The 17,708-nt window shown below is 34.8% G+C and overlaps 1 protein-coding gene across 3 annotated transcripts; it reads left to right on the top strand.

The window, feature by feature from the left end:
• The first annotated feature begins 738 nt into the window (after nucleotides 1–738).
• Nucleotides 739–17,708, top strand: LOC115433862 (ras-related and estrogen-regulated growth inhibitor). 3 transcript variants are annotated; one of them, XM_030155421.1, is made up of 9 exons: nucleotides 739–1,004; nucleotides 1,183–1,274; nucleotides 4,241–4,297; nucleotides 4,606–4,679; nucleotides 4,941–5,079; nucleotides 7,644–7,737; nucleotides 9,686–9,757; nucleotides 11,419–11,568; nucleotides 17,643–17,708. In XM_030155421.1, the coding sequence occupies exons 2-8, from the start codon at nucleotides 1,223–1,225 to the stop codon at nucleotides 11,525–11,527; spliced, it is 597 nt and encodes a 198-aa protein (XP_030011281.1). In that variant the 5' UTR covers nucleotides 739–1,004; nucleotides 1,183–1,222; the 3' UTR covers nucleotides 11,528–11,568; nucleotides 17,643–17,708. The 3 variants fall into 3 exon arrangements, with proteins under 3 accessions (XP_030011281.1, XP_030011295.1, XP_030011289.1); XM_030155435.1 differs by lacking the exon at nucleotides 17,643–17,708 and having other exon boundaries at nucleotides 739–1,014; nucleotides 1,196–1,274; nucleotides 11,419–11,828; XM_030155429.1 differs by lacking the exon at nucleotides 17,643–17,708 and having other exon boundaries at nucleotides 739–1,006; nucleotides 1,182–1,274; nucleotides 11,419–11,828.

A 17,708-nucleotide genomic window follows, 5' to 3' on the forward strand; every position in this document is an offset into this window, starting at 1 on the left:
TTGTGTGTACAATAAAATAAGTGCAATTCCAGTCAATACAGCAATATTAACAAACATCAGTGCTACAGAAATAAGAATAGAGTGCATATAAAGCTAGAGAAGCTAAAAATAAGATCAGAAAAATAATCAAAATGTTCAGTTTAATAACATAACAGAAGAACAGAGCTTAGCAGAATAGAAAATAAAACTGGATATAATATGAATAGATGTGATTTACAGTATTAACAGCATGTGACAGTATGTATATCTATTAACAGTATGTATTTCCATGAATGGGACCATCCTGGATAAATACCAGAGTAACTTTACAGTACTGCATTAGTCCAATTACACTAGTCAACATTTGCTAGGGATCAGGACTATAACTTTGCTATATTCGGGGGTGTAATTCTGGAAACTTGAAAATTTACTTTCCCAGTGGAGTACAGCCTGCGGATGCGGATGGTGGCCACACACATTATTGACATCACACCATATGTGTTTCAGAACATTCTGAGTGGTTTCAGTGAAAACAAAATTGGAAGAGTAATTGTTGTGAACTCTAATTTCTAGGGTTGTATCACCCTTTTGCCAGAAAGTGCAATAAAAATTTATGTTTTTTTACCTTTTGGTCCATTTTTCTTTACATGACTAGCCAAAGTACACACATAATATATGAAGTCACCCAAAATATTATACAACATCAATTATTGTGCAAATATAAAACTGATCCCTAGCAAATGTTGACAAGTATACTTTGAAGTAAATGCTCTGAATACGTACGTCCCCCACCACTGGTATTCAGTTACTGTCCACTGCTGCAGTTGGAAACAGTTTGTCCAGACAAATATCTCTCGTCACACTCTTCCCCCTCAGAGAGAGAGCGAGCTCTTCCGACTAAACACAAGCAGAGAAGAAGAGAAGACAGCGGCAGCTCTCCGTTCTGTGTCTGCTCAGTATCTGAATGCAGGGGCGTCATTATTTCACATCCTCGCTTCATTTCTGTCATTTATTCCGACTTAAAGGTTAGTATGAGTAGACATGATCCAGTCAGTTTGTGTTCTTGGACTTGTGCGCTGCTCATTTCTGTTGCTGTTGATGTTTTGTCTTTAAATGCTCATAGTGTGTTGCTCTGATTTTGAAATATAAAGATTTACCAGATGTATTTATAGTCTTTACTGTTCTTCCTCTGTACCTCTGTAGGTTTTTAATGCAGAGGCAGACGGTAGATTGAAAGTGGAAAATGGTTCCAGTCAAACTTGTCATCCTGGGAGCTCAAAACACTGGGAAAACAGGTAACAGTCACACTCTCTGCTTTATGTAACCGAAGTATAACATCCTCACATGTTCACGGATGAAGCAGGTCAATGAAGGTCGGGTTCAAGTGTTGGTCATGGTTTAAAAGCTCTGGCTTAATATGGAAACCTTGTTAGTGTTAACCTCTGTGCTGGTTTTAAAGTCATGTTCGTGTTAACCCTTTAACTGGGGAAACAAAGCGTTAAAGTCTGTCCAGGCACTAGTCCCAGGACATGACACTCTCCAGATATTGCAGCATTTTAGCACTGTATATTTCAGTGTTTTTCAACTTTGGGGTCACCTGGAATTCAAATGGGGTCCAAAATGTATTCCAAAATGTAAGTTATGTAGTTAGTAACATGTAAGTTAATAGAGTATCATGTTTCTATCACCTGTTCAATCTTATACAGGGTGGGGAAGCAAAATTTACAATATTTTGAGGCAGGGATTGAAAGACAGTGTATGACCAATTAGTTTATTGAAAGTCATGAGAATTTATTTGCCACAAGAAAATTTACATAATAGAAAATGTTTTTATTCTATGTGTCCTCCTTCTTTCTCAATAACTGCCTTCACACGCTTCCTGAAACTTGTGCAAGTGTTCCTCAAATATTCAGGTGACAACTTCTCCCATTCTTCTTTAATAGTATCTTCCATTCATTCTCTTCTTTCCATTATAAACAGTCTTTATGGACACTCCAACTATTTTTGAAATCTCCTTTGGTGTGACGAGTGCATTCAGTAAATCACACACTCTTTGACGTTTGCTTTCCTGATTACTCATATGGGCAAAAGTTTCTGAGAAGGTATGGATAATAGTGTTAGGTATGATTATGACATCAATATATGTTTGGTTTCAAAACAATTGATGTAGTGCCTGCTGAGAAAAAACAACTAAATGTTCACTGTAAATTTTGCTTCCCCACCCTGTATAGTGGTGTTCCAGTAGACTCAAAATTTAGACTAATCGGTAAAATTAACCAAAAAATGAAGCTGTATTTGGATTTTTCATTTGTACCACTGGACAGAATGAACAAACATCCAGTGGGTCCCTTTAACCCAGTGTTTTTCAACCTTGGGGGTCACCTGAAATTTCTAGTAATTGATTAAAAAAACAAAAAAATACGTACTAATAAAAAATATATGATGAGTTGAGCGAGACAGGCACAATCCATAAAAGAAGAAGCTGAAACTAAAGCACTGTGGTACTGTTTTTCTCTCAAATGTTCATTGTGGTCGGTTTCAGATGCTGCAGCTCTTTCAGTTCTTGTTTGTTCAGTATTAATTGTCAGACTAGTAAATCCAAGCTGGACTGACTGTACATATCCTGACCAAGGAAAATAAAATTCTCACTTTGTGCAGTAATCTACACCTGGCTTTTCTGCCTCCGTCCAGAATAATATACATTATATAGACTAAATGTCATCTAAAATTAACGTTTATTTGCAACATAGTATAGCAAACTATTACAATTATTATCAAAAACAAATACATTTTAGCAAAAAAAAAGAAATTTGTGAAGTTAAAATGGGATCACGAGCCAAAAAAGATTGGGAACCACTGGTATATTTATATTTAACCAGCAAATTGTATATAATATGATCGCCAAATCTTATGCAGAGAACATATAACACTCTCCATACTTGGGATTTGCACCATGGTACATCAAGGTTAACTACCTACACATCAGTTATCCTAATTTGAGTTTAATGACCTGAACGCCGCTGTGAATTAATCTTTAGAAAAGTATCTTTTAATCTTTTCAGTCTCCTTCCACAGGCTCCGCAGTAGAGGACAGGATGTTCACAGAGAATGCCAAGACTCTTGACTAAGTTTAAAGGTTTAGTGCATTATTCAAAACCAAATGTTTTGGTTCTGAATTATTCTCAGTGTTGGTTCTTGGCCATGCATGTAATCAGAAAATGAAGTATTAATGTGAGAAGACCATGTGTGTATATTTAACTGATACAACAGAGGTGGTGTTCAATCATGTAGGCACTCAGATATTAATCCTGAGAACAGTTGTCAATCTGCACCATATTGAATTGATTTATTTCTGCAGTGTTGATTTTATAAGTTAGTTTCGTTTTATTTCGAGCACATAAAATCATCAGGTGATAAAGAACCATACAACATGGTCAAACTAAATTTTCAGCACTCAAAAAGGTGTGGGAAGAAGTATAACTTATAGACTCCCATCTCCTTTTTACAAACTAATAATTAAATTAATTCCACTTTCTTTGCTTTAACACATTTTTTTTCTAGATACAGTATTTTTTATAATTACACAAAGCATCCACAAAAACCATTCACATGCACTTTTTTAGTCACCTCACACACAGTCAGATTTGCATAATCAGCTTTTTCTGATATAAATTATAATACTTATATGCACTTATAAGTGTTTAAAGCGCAGGTTTAGTGCAATCAAATAGAATTTTCAGGGGAAAATGCGAACTGAAGAAGGTTTTTCGCCCCAAATAACAAAGAAATGATGCAACTGATTTGGATGTGCAGACTCTTTGTGTGTTTTTGATTTTATATGTGAAGGTGAAAATGATTTCTGACTAAAAAAAACCCACATTATTTCAAAGCTTTCTACAATGGACAAGATGCTGGACAGTATAGCAGACTGGGAGTGAATGAAAAAAACAGTTTTAAAGGCTCGAGTACCAAGTGTAAATAATATTAATGTGCCCTGCATGAAGGAAACAAAGTGAACCTCCAAACACTAGACGAAAAGTCAAACAAACATGAACCCGTCCAGACTCCTTCCAGCAAACACACAGACAGCATTTGTCCATTAACTTTACATAAGGCAGGTAGGGTACGGAGAGGATCAGAGGCAATACTACAACCCAACATCGAACATAAACGTGCAACATGTACATCTACACACACATATACAGGAGTCGGAGTGTGTGTGTGCTTTACAGTGTGTTCAGTGTCTGTTTTGTGTCTGCAGCACTGTGCGTTCGTTTCATAACCAAGAGGTTCATTGGTGAATATGACCATAAAAAGGGTAAGACTGCTGTAAATATTTATCGCACAGAACTTTACACACTGGGAACAAATCATTATAGTAATAGTACTGTTTTTCTCATGTAACGTCCTCATACTTTTCTGAATAATTACCAAAAAAAAAATAAAAAATTGCTCATTTTCTAATAATGGACATTATTTGCAAAAATTCAATATCTGCTTCTCATATTTTGTGTTATGTACTAATATAGGTCTTTTTCACCACCTGTTTTAACTGCCATCTTTATATAGCATTCACCTAAAGCGTAAAAAAAAAAAAATAATAAATGTGTCATTGTTTGACCACAGAGGTCACATACAGATGCAGTCGTGTGGTGGACCAGGAAGCCGTGGATCTGGAGATTTTGGACATAGTTTATAAGGTAAATTTCACTGAATTTATAGACTTGAACACAGAAATTAACAAAAATGTACCACTCAGTTATTCTTTATGCACACCTAAATCTTTATTCTACAGCTTTAGCAGCATCTACAGTATATGTCAGAAATTATGATAAAAACATGATCTTTGCCTTGTTTACAAAGACAGTTTTGGATATATAAAGTCTTTTTTTAATTTAAGAGAATGAATATGCACCACACAAGCCTAAAATACAAAACTGAACCTTGTCCCTTTGCAACAGGAGAGTTCTGTATCGTCTCTGGAGTCGTCCATCCGCTGGGCTGACGGTTTCCTGCTGCTCTACTCTATTACGCATCGCCTGAGCTTCCTGGAGGTCCCACGACTCAAAAAACTCATCGATCAGACCAAACAGAGTTTAGGTGAGGAACTAAAATACAACTTGCATATTCAGAAAGAAGCACAAAAACCTCAACAGTAGTTTTTAAAGCAGAAGAGCTGTGACTGCAACTTCTCAGATGTGAGGATTTGGGGTTTTCCTTCGCTCTATCTGACCCTAAATGGGATAGTTTGGGTTGCTGGGCAAATAAAAGTAAATAAACTGCCAACATACATATATAATATGTTAGACATAGGTAGAAGACATAGATAATAAAAAAAAATTGATGAGCGAGATGTTGATAACTGTCTATATTTGACAAAACATTTAGAAAATAATAATTCCTAATATCACAAGTGCCTGTTCTTGATGCAGATCATGACCAGTTCATGTAGAAAACTCAAAGAGTTTAACCCTTTCATGCATACTGGTCACTACAGTGGACAGCTATTCTACAGCTGTTTTCTTGTATATTCATGGATTTTGTTGTTCTTTTCGTTGTTTTTTTTTTTTTTTTTAAACACATATGTTTATCAGAGTTTTAAGACACTACATATCTTTCCTGACATGAACTGGTAACATTATGTAGATCTCTCCTGAGCATAAACCCCCAGAATCACAAGCGTTACCCATAGTTTTCACACAATTTATCAGTAAACACATGTTTCTGTGCGTCAAAAATTAAACACATGGTGTCCAGTTGAGTGGACATTTTTGCAACTTCATGAAAAATAGGTTCATAAGAATTTTTTTTTTCATTCTTATTTTTTTATGTATTTTTTAATTTTTTAAAAATTATTTTTCTTTTATTATTATTTTTTAAATGTATTTTTCAGAAGAAAGTTTTCAGTCACATTGTTTTTTTCATGCCTAAAGAGGAATAAAAAAAATCAGGAAAAATTTTTGATTAAGGTTCTCATAATTCATCCATGAAAGGGTTAATGGGTTCATATTCCTCTGTATCTTAAATGAAGTGGAATCCATTCCAAGTCATTTACAGGTATTTTAGACTCATTTATATCAACGTAATTGATAAATAAAGTTGAGTTTGTTCTGTGCTAATGATGTTTTGCATTATTATCTAATAAATCAGAATGAAAAACTTGAACATGCGCTTGAACTTAACCCATAAAGACCCAGTGCAACCTACTTTTATGGCACTTCCCAAGTGAATTTTTCTGAAATGATTTTTCGCCATTTATTGCAATATTATCCTCTGTTTCTTACGTTGTTTTATTTTTTCAGTAAAAATCCAGTATTTTCCCATATTTAATTTGCTGATCATGTAAATGTTCGTAAAAGCTCAGATTAAAGTTGGGGTTATTATATCTAAAACAGAGAAAACTGGAGGAAAAGTGACTATTTCTGCAACTCTATCAATAACACTGGTCAACAACAAATTTATTGTTTAAGTTTTTTGAGCTGATTTAGGATCATTTTGGTGTGCTGAATCCAAAAATCACATTAATTTTGCTCAATCAGGTCAACTTTCTGAACTCTGCTACATATTGGCTTTTTAACATTTTTGCTTACATTTATGGGCATTTTCACATCATATGATACAAAATTCTTTCATATTTCTTGCAATAAACGAGTTCTGAAGATTTTACTTTTGCCAATTTATGATTAATGTTTTTTTTAATATTACAGGTGAATGAAATGGCTTCGATTAGAAGATCTTGCAAAAATAAGCCTGACGTATTCTGCTACATCTGCGGTGAATACACCATTGTACCTAACAGGAATCAAGTCACAAGTTTCATAAAGTGTGCTTACCAATCTTATTTTGGTATTAAATTTGGTGACCAAGATGAAGTTTGGGCGCAGATTGTGAGAAGATCAAATTTTTCAAAATCAAATTAGCAAAAAAACCTGACCTGATTGAGAAAAACAGATGTCATTTTTGGATTTAGCGGTGCAAAATGGTCCTAATTCAGTTGAAAAAACCTAGACAACTTGCAAAAAACATTTTTTTGTAACCCAGGGTAATTGAACATAAACCAAATGTCTTCATCCACTATCATTTATCAAATTACATGGGTTTTACTGGGGAATCAATGTTGTAGAAGATGACGGTGTTTCCATGGCAACTACGGAGCCTCTGAACGTCCAAATGGGTCATATCTGGTGACCATGAAAAGATGACAAACTGCATTTTACATCAATTATTGACATGGATTGATAGAATTAATGGATCAACAGATATTAAACAGTTTAGATCACCAGATGGTTTTGGTTTCTAGCGGCTGTTTGGGTCTTTAAGGGTTAAGAGGCTTTAATGCTATAATTTAACATGGCACTTAAATCTGCAGGATCTCCTTAACCTCATGTTTACACCAAATAATGTCAGTGACACCGCTCACTGTTGTGCAGCCGAGTGGATAAAAAGATAAATGTGAGACTTACTGTATATGAGTGGGGTCGCAGTCAGCTTCACTTACTGTACACACCAGCTGCTGAACTACTGAACCACAGGTTTAATCATCACAGGAACAGTGTGTTCACGGTGTGTGTCTGCTGTAACTCAGTGTCTGTCTGTCTGGTCTGTGTGTGTGTGTGTGTGTGTGTGTGTGTGTGTGTGTGTGTGTGTGTGTGTGTGTGTGTCAGTGGTTCCCACGGTGCTCGTGGCGAATAAGGCAGACTTAGAAATCGGCAGAGAAGTGACAACAGAGGAAGGACAGCGACTGGCCAAAGATCTGAGGTAAGGCTTCAAACACACTGTGAGCCCACTTGGAACAAACACCACTCGACCACTGTTTATTTTATTGTTAAAGTGGCCCTCCATTAAATACATTTTTTTCATGTTCCCTCATGGTGATGTTTAAGGTTCACAGAATGATCAGGAAGTTTCTCATTCAGCTGCTGGAGAGGGAAAGTTTCCCTGAGCTCACATGATGGAATGTAGTACTGTACCTGAGTATACAATCGAAGTACTTGTACTTTACTTCAGTATTTACATCATCTGGGACTTTATACTTAGAGATCCCTGTATCTCATCTGCAAATAATTGTACTTCTTACTGCATTTTGTGATTTCAAGTAACTTTATTTAATATCCATTTTGCAGATTCATTATATTTTATGATGAATTAACACTAGCAGCAAAACTACTGGTTGAAATCCTACCAAATTTGGTTTATGTATTGCCAGTGACCCAGAATAGATCTCATTACATTTTGGGAATAGTAGGTCAAATTCAAATTTTGTATGAATTTTTAAAATCTTGTTTTTTCTCATTTACTACAATGGGCAAAATTTCAAATGTCTGTAGCAGCAAAACTCCAGGGTGGATTCCTACCAAATTTGGTTTATAGATTGCCAGTGATGCAGAATACATGTGATTACATTTTGGGAAAAGTAGGTCAAAGTTCCAATTTTTTATGAATTTTAAAAATCTATTTACTTATAATGGGTGAAATTTCAAATGTCTGTAGCAGCAAAACTATTGGTTGAATTCATTCCGAATTTGGTTTATAGCTTACCAGTGACCCAGAGTAGATGTGATTACATTTTGGGAAAAGTAGGTCAAAGTTCCAATTTTTTATGAATTTTTAAAATCTTTTTTTTCTCCCATTTACTTAAAATGGGCGAAATTTTAAATGTCTATAAAAACATCAATTTTGTTTCTATTTACTTCAGACTTGGCACATATATAGAGGCAATTGATATGCTGACATCAGGACATGCATAGACATGAGCTGGATCGATGCCAATATAAGCTACAATACATGCAAGGGGCGGGGTTTGTTGTGTCGAGCACCACTTGTTATAGATGTTACCAACACTGATAGTTTAAAAGGTAGATACTGCAAAAAAAAAAATACTATTAAAGTTCCAATATTATTAAAGTTGTTCTATATAGTTATAAGTGCTGCTGGAGTTTTGACTTCCATTTTTTCCATCCACCTTGGAAGTAGGTGAAGTTGTGCTATAAACTCCCACTGTTTCTACTGATCATGTTTTTTTGGCATGGATCAGTGCTGCTGTTGAGTCTGTTGGTAGCTTTTGATTGATTGATTGATGTATTTATTTTGAACATGAATGCTAAACAGAAGAAAATAAATAAACAAAACACTTAAACATAAGATATATATTACATATTTGAAAAGGAGGGAGAAGAAGTACAACTTATAAACTCCCACCCCTTCTCCTTATATAATTAATAACAATAATAACCTTCCTCGTCTAATCATATCTATACACTATGCCATAATATGACTGATACTTACTAGTAAATAATCTGATTTGCGGCTTTATATTATTATGAACACATATAATATGATTTACATAAACACATAATACAATAACACATATATGTAAATACATATTCATACACAGATCTATACACACATATACACCTACATATATACACACACACATACACACCTATACATACATTTACACACACTTACCACATACTTGTACATCTTTAGAACACCCAGTGATCCCCAAGCCCTCCCTCATCCCTGTACCTCTGAAAAATTGTCTCTTTGTACCTTTTTTTAAATTCTTTCATGCTCAGACATTGCTTTAACTCTACATTATATAAAATTAAGCTCAGTTGAAGTACAAGACAGAAAGAGACAAAAACCAGAAAAAGGAAAACACAGAGAGTCAATGTCTCTGACTGATAAAGAGCTGTCTGTGTAGGTGTGTTTTCAGTGAGCTGTCTGTGGCTGAGGCTGTGTTCGCAGTGGAAGCAGCAGTGTTTCAACTCATCAGGTAAAACAGACTTCACACTCAGAGGTTTTTCATACATATACACTTTGCAAATGTCATTTTAACACCTCAGTTTATAGAAATCCATAAGAGGAAATGTGCAAAGTATTCACACAGACCCTACAATTCCAGTGACTGTCCATGTATTATTGTGCTATGCATAAAATCTATATTTCAGACTGAATGAGAATATACCGTCAGAAGGAGGTTTTATTTTATGCTCCATTTTTAACCTTACAGTCTAAAGCAGGGATGGCAAACATTATCATTAATGTTTTTGTTTTTTGTTTTTTTTACCTGTCTTTCTCTGCACTGGTGTGTTGTATGTTGCGGCTGTCAACTGTGAAATTTCGCTTTGGTGGGATCAATAAAGTCTTATCGTATCTTATCTTATCTTATCTTATTATTTTTATTATTATTATTATTATTAGTAGTAGTAGTAGTAGTAGTAGTGTAACCTTTATTTAACTTTATTTATTTAACCACAAAATAGAAATCACAGCCATACATCCACAGTTAAAATATAAAACACAATAAGTCAGTTCTAAAACTATACATAAAACACCAAAATAAGAACATACATATAAAACACCACAATTGAACATATGGCCCATGTGCCAAAACCGGCCTGCCAAAGGGTCCAATCTGGCCCATGGGATGAATTTGTTGTACAAAATTACACACATACAGACCAATATGATCACAAGTGGATCAAACCAGTACAATACTATCATAATAACCTATATGTAATGACAAATCCAAATCTTTCTCATTGTTTTAGTGTAAAAAAAAAAAGTCAAATGACATGAAAATATTTGCATTTTCAAACAAACCTTTCACAAAAAATGTGACGAACCTGACCAATTTGAACAACCTGAAATGTCGAAAGAGAAATCAGTGGAATTTTAACAATATTCTGCCTGTTATTAAATGTTTTGTGTATTTGTAGATCAGGAGTCACCAGCCCTGGTCTTCAAGAACTACTATCCTGCATGTTTTAGATGTTTCCCTCTTCCAGCACACCTGATGGTCGTTATCAGGCTTCTGCAGAGCTTGATGGTAGGCTTATCATTTGAATCAGGTGTGTTGGAAGAGGGATACATCTAAAACATGCAGGATAGTAGATCTCGAGGACCAGGGTTGGTGACCCCTGCTGTAGATCCACTGGGATCTGTAAGTGTTGTGTAAATGATAAACTGAGGCAGAATACTGTTAAAATTCTACTTATTTTTCTTCAGACATTTCAGGTTGTTGATGGCTGTTCGTGTTCTTAGCAAATTTGTAGATGTCGATATTTTTAGAATGGAATTTATCTTTTTTCACTGTTATTATTTTACTGGTCCGGCCCATTTGAGATCGTATTGGTCTGTACGTGACCCCTGAATTAAAATGAGTTTGACACCTCTGGTCTAGATTCAGATTCAGAAAACATTATTTATCCCATACAGGTAATTCATTTGCAGCTTACCACAGACATCTGCCCACATCCAAAGTGCAATGTGACAAACATAAATAAATCAGTGTGCAAATACAAGATCATTGAAAGCAACTACGAATAAATGCACATAATAATCAACAATAAATACCAATGCAGACTCTAGTGCTTAAAAAGCCAGTGCACACCTATGGTTTGACTGTCACCTTTTGTTTGTTTTGCGTTCCAGGCAGGTGCTGGACCAGCAGCGCCCTCTGCCTGACCGACGCTCCTACATGCTGACGGTTCGACACGCTCTGACCAGGAAACTGACCCGGTCTAAAACCATGCAGTGGTGATCCATTTAGCTGTCACATTCAGTAACAATGCTTTTACACTTGTGGGTTATTTATGATTATTATTTAATTCAGTCATGTGGTATAGTTTTTTTTTTTTTAATTGAACAAAGATATCATGAGTGCAGAGAGGTTTATGACAAACATTACTCACACATGTAAGGATGTATATATAACACAAAGTATACAATTAATGTTAAATGTATAACACAGTAAAACAAGTTTCTCATTTTAAGATAGTAATAACCTGAATATCTGCAGGACTGACACAAAAAAGAAAACAGAGAGAAGCATGATGATGAGGTTTTTATTTATTTGTATGGGATGTGGCATAATACTGTAAGAAATTAGCTTTATCAGGTAAAGAGCTCAGTTATAGACCATCATTTTCCCTTTTTAGGCTCTTACAGACCATTACATGCAGAACTGTTTCTCCAAGATAAAAATAAATAGCAGGTCAAATACAACACATGGCACTTTCAATGATAGACATAGATAGAAACCGGTTTATATTGTGCACTGACAAATACTGTGTATGTATTTATATTGCCTGTTTTTCTAGTTTTTGTTATTGTTTTTAATTGCTACACATGTACATTTAATATGATAAGTAGTTTCATGTTGTATATAATTTTCTTTTTTAGCTTTTTACAACATTTGCATAATTCTTCAATCTCAGTTATGTTGAGATTTGTTTTGTTATGTCTCTATTTCTCCAGTAGAGGGGGCTAAAGTCTTTTTAATTGGTGCAGACAAGTCATGTCCTGTACTGTATGGTTGCAAGCAGTGGAGGAGAAAGTAAAAGTACTAATACCACACTGTGAAAATACTCCAGAACAAGTATACACTGTATATATGTTGCATTTTACTGAACTACATGTTTAAGGCTGAGCTGATAATGATTACATTATATACTGTTGGTCGATTCATCTGCAGCAGAGCATCATTTTCTATAACATCATAACATGTTCTGTTAAAATAGACCTGTTTTCAACTTTTTTTTTTTTTTTTTTTTTTTTTTTTTACAAAGCATCAAAGGGTTTATTTGGCTTAAGAGGGAGGAAATTCCTGAAGTGAACCAGTGTTTTTCATTCAAAATAAACACATTCGGAGATATGTGGTTTTCCCTGAACAAGAAGGGAATGAAAAATCAGAAAAAAATATTGTCTGTCAGAAAAAAGTGCAGAAAGTGGAAATATTTAACTGAGTAAAAGTATTTGGTTTAACTCCAGTGTTGGTTGCATGTATTGGACATTTATTGGAAGAATTTATTGACTTCACAGAGTTTTCAGCTGATTTAGACCCAGTTTGGGGATAGTATGCTGTAATGTAACATGATGAAGTATGATTTATGCAAAAATATAAAAATCCCAGTCGGTAAATTAAACAGTTAACATGGTTGTTGAGGCGGCCTAGATGATGTAACAGTGTGTAAAGAGTAAAGCTGTGTTTGATTACAATCTTGGCTTTACTGTGTCCTGCGCGTCCTGCTTACATGTGTGGTTCTGTCTCTGTTTTGAACTCCTGAACTTTATGATCAGCAGGAGACAAAAGTAACACAGTACAAGACAGAAAATAAGATTAAGATAGACACAAACATGGGGTTAATTTGGCTGGATTTTTTAGTTTTTATAGAGGGAAAAAAAGCATACAAGTCTGACGCCACTGTTTATCCACAACTGCACACTGCTGCAGTACAATCTCCAGCTAGTTGCAAAGGAATTATGGGAAAACTGACTGTGTGCTTACTCTACATATCCTTACTTACCATTTATTATCCCACCCACTTACTACAAACGCACCTTTATCTTTATTCATGCTATAACACATGATTTTGGGGATATTTTGTACAGTCTGCTACTATATACAATAAGATTTATTATTAATTTATCACAATTTTGGAAATGTTAATGTCAACTGGCATGTTCAGATTCAGATTCTTTATTTGTCTTTTAAACATTCCCATCATATTTGAAATATAAAAATGAAATGATGATGCATTGGTCTCTAAAAACACTTGTAGACAGAATAAGATAGTCAGTGTAACATGTCATGTGTAATGATGCTAAAAACAATACACTGAGGTTTCAGCTGTTTTTTCCCCCCTTTTCTTTATGGAATTATTAGAATTAGCTCAGGGATACAGTTGCAATCACAATGCCCATTTTGCAAAGTGAATGCAAAAATGAGGTCAAATCAAATCATAGTAGTCATAATGCAAGTCCATAATAAGCGTTTTGTTTATCTGCCAAGGAGTTGTACAGACGTTTAGTATCTAGAATATTCATTTGTAGAAAATGACAAATTGTCACACTAGTAAAAGTGTTTTTCTGATTGTAAATAATGCAATTTAAAAAAACCCAAAACAACAATTTTAGAGCTTGTATTGCCTAAAATCAGTTCACAAATGTGTTCTTGTCATGCTCTCTGCCATGTTGCAACTTATTTTTGGATGTTTGATGTCACTCCTGGTACAAAAATACAATCAGCCTGTCTTTATTTAACACCATGCAACCAAAAATCTTCCTCCAGATCATATTCCAGGTTTGTACAGGTCTAGAAATTAGCAGAGGACTTTTCATTTTTTTCAGAGTTGTAAATGAGCTCATTGATTTGTTTTGTCATATTAACATAGTTTAACAATACCCCTAAAAAACATAGCCAATACAACAAGTTGCCAATGTTTCTATCATGGAATGAGTCATAGCTTACTGATATGCAATCAATCACAATGCATGTTTTGCAACAATGCAAAAATTAAGCCCATACTATCTAATTTTTAGACAGAATCATAATAACTGAAGAGGATTCTGTAACAATAAGGGATAAAAATGCTCATAAAACTAATTTTGCAGTAGTGGAATATAACTTTTACTCTTCATTCATTCATTTTTTCATTTCATTTATTTATTTGTTTCGAGCAGAAGAAACAAAAACAAAACATTTTTAAGTGTACAAAGTATCAATAGCACAGCAAATACATTAATAAAAGGTGATCAAGACAATATAGCAATTGCCATGTACACTAGTAATAAAATCAGTTCAATATGTGCTGCTCAAAAAGGAGTGGGAAGAACTAAACTTATGAAATCATCTCACATTTATACAATATAACACATTACTTTTGCTTCCTTAATAATAAAGTTACATCTGTTTAGAGTCCTAATAATAAAAATAACAGATACTAAACAGATTAGGAACTCTTAAGAACAAATGTGAGCTATTATACACTGACAGATACAATTTGTCATTTGTTTACCCACATCATATATCTCCAGATGTGTTGAGTGTGACTGAATGTTTGTGATATTCATTGAAGCATGAAATTCTCCTCTTTCTTCTGCAAAATAAACTCCTTGGTTGTAACACGAGGATGAGGATGTCTGTTCAGCTGGCTCTGGTTTTCATGTGCATCAGTGAGTTTAGTGGTAGTGGTGATTTCTGATTAATATTAACAGGCTGCTCGGAGGCACAAGTCATTAAAATCAAACTATAAATTCATATTCACCAGCATGAGTCGGTGCTGCAGTGAATATGCTCATTTGAGTTAAGGCTGTCAGTGATGGAGGGAGGCTGACGGTGGGAGAACCAGTTATTTTCTGAAGGTGATGGTGTGCTGAAACAAGAACGCACACACAGGCCGTGCTGGTGCTTTGACGTTATCGCTCTTCTCAGCTGTCATGCCAACAAACCTGAGTGGATTTGAGCGACAGACACACACACACACACACACACACACACAGGGGAGTGACGATCACAACAATGTGTGTGGCTGAGGGGCAATGACATCACAGCGGTCACCAAGGAGATGAAAGGTCACAACCTCACCGTCGGCTCAGAATAGAACATCATGAGTCATAACCTGCATCAGAACACCGACAGCCAATCAGAGAGCTCCTTGACACAACCTGCATCAACAACCTATTAGAGGGTTTCATGAATGACCATGAATGTGTACACAGTGTAAAAATTCTATGAAATAAATACCAGTTTTGGGGGGATGTTTAGTTGATGTTATTTATTCAGTATCCCCGCAGCACTGACAGCACAATTATACACATAATCAGATAGATGACTGCCTTTTATTAGGCTGAAACATCCACTAAAACCAAATGACTAAGCATGAATTTACCAAAATTGATAAATTCACAACTTATTTAAACATTGTTGCACTTCTTCCCACCCCTTTTCAGGCATGTTAACGAAACTATGATGCTGTTCTTCTAAGATTGTCGTGATTGTTGATTTTTGCATTATTATTTATGTTTTACTTGTTCACATATATGTTAAATTTCATTGCATGTTTGGAATAAATCACTAAAAAATCAAATCAAAAAACATACATCGGACTGTATAGTGAAAGGATTATGAGGCACATACAAGCCACAGCAGTGACTCACCTGTTGCTGCCGCTGCATGTGTGTGAATGTGCATTTACTGTATGTGTGTGTGAGCAACACAGTGGTGGGCCAGAGATTTGTACTAAATATCATTAAAGCATTTTCAGACATCCCTACATCACTGTAATGTTAATGTAATAGCTGGACATTACCACGATAAAAATAAAGTCCATTAAACAATACTTGATACGCTCCACATAAAAAAAAAACATACATCTACAGTCGCGGAAAAAATTATTAGACCATCAAAAGTCATCAAAAACAATGGTTATGCAATCAAGTACTAACTCCTGTGTGTGTCATGTGACTAAAACAAACAGAAAAGAAAACATGGAATGCCTAAAAGCACTGTTTTTGTCAGTACAATGCCATAGATATTGATGTAAGAACTGAAGTGATTTTGTTTATTATCAAGAAAACCATGGAAAATGTGTAGATATCAGCTCTTAAATTAAACTCTTATGAGCTATTTTTGTTGTTATCATTATATTTGTCCAAGCAAATGTACCTTCAGTTGTACCAGGCATTAAAATGAACAAGAAATTGAAGAAAACAAGGGTGGTCTAATAGTTTTTTCCATAATCCAGTAGGAGTCCAACAGGTTCAAATACATGACAGGAGCATGTGACCTAATTAGCCCCTTCCAGCAGGTGTTATTTTCTACACATGCTGTTTATAATAGTTTTTTTTTTTTGGCTTTAAAGCACTGGAAAACATTAAACAGTGCTGGTTTTTCAGTGCTAATAGGGAAAAAAATGACACATTAATCCCAAATTCTAAATAAATGTATTTACTTTTGAAAAGAGATTAGATGAGCTTTAATTGACCTATAGCACAAACTATAATAAATACCGTAATGTATTTATTATTTACAAAAGAAGTTTTAGTCATACATTGTAATAAACACAATGAATCACAGTAGTTAGTTTGGTAGTAGTCTAACATATAAAGTCGAGATCATGTATTTTGTCTGTCTGCCACTGGCTTGTGTGATGGTGATTATAAAGTTAAATCACAATTCAGAGCTGATATGATAACATATGGATTTTCAGATTGCCAATAATACAAAAAAGCCATAATTACATAAAGAAATAAAGTTCATGGCTTCTAATGTTTTGAATCAGTTAATAAAACTGTGTCTTATCATGCTCTCCACCATGTTTCATGTTATTTCTGGATATTTTATGTCACTCTTGATACAAAAATACAAGCAGCCTGTCTCTATTTAACAGTTTGTGGTCAAAAATCTTTCTCCTGATCAAAATACTTATTTTTTTTATGGGTCCAAGTCTGTAAATTTGGAGAAAACTCCTAATTTTTTCCAGATTTTGGTTGGTCTGTGTCATTTTGAGAGAGCAGCTTTCCAGTGGGACATTACTAACACAATATGTAGGTATGCTAATCATCAAGCTGCAGGAACTACTGGAGGAATAAACACCATTCTTCCAAAAGATATTGTCTTTTTTGTTGGTTCTTGATAATACCGAGAGATATATTAAAGAAAACTCAGTGTCCTGTTCCATATTGTCATTATCATCCCATTAGACTTTCGCCCATCGTCCAATGTTTGTAATGAATTCGGTTAATGTTACACAATTAGACCTCATTTCTGTTTTTAATCTGCATCCTGGACTTTGTTTTTCTTCCAGAGAGAAGCGTTTCATATCAGTATTTTGAGATTTAATCATGACTAAAATTGTGTTGTCTTTGTCTTGCAGGAAGTGTCACTATACACACAGGTGTGAAATGAAAGGAAAAACCTAATGGGAGCAGCCTCTTCCAGG

This window comes from Sphaeramia orbicularis, chromosome 2 (assembly GCF_902148855.1).
Source record: "Sphaeramia orbicularis chromosome 2, fSphaOr1.1, whole genome shotgun sequence".
In the NCBI taxonomy this organism is placed as follows: Eukaryota; Metazoa; Chordata; class Actinopteri; order Kurtiformes; family Apogonidae; genus Sphaeramia; species Sphaeramia orbicularis.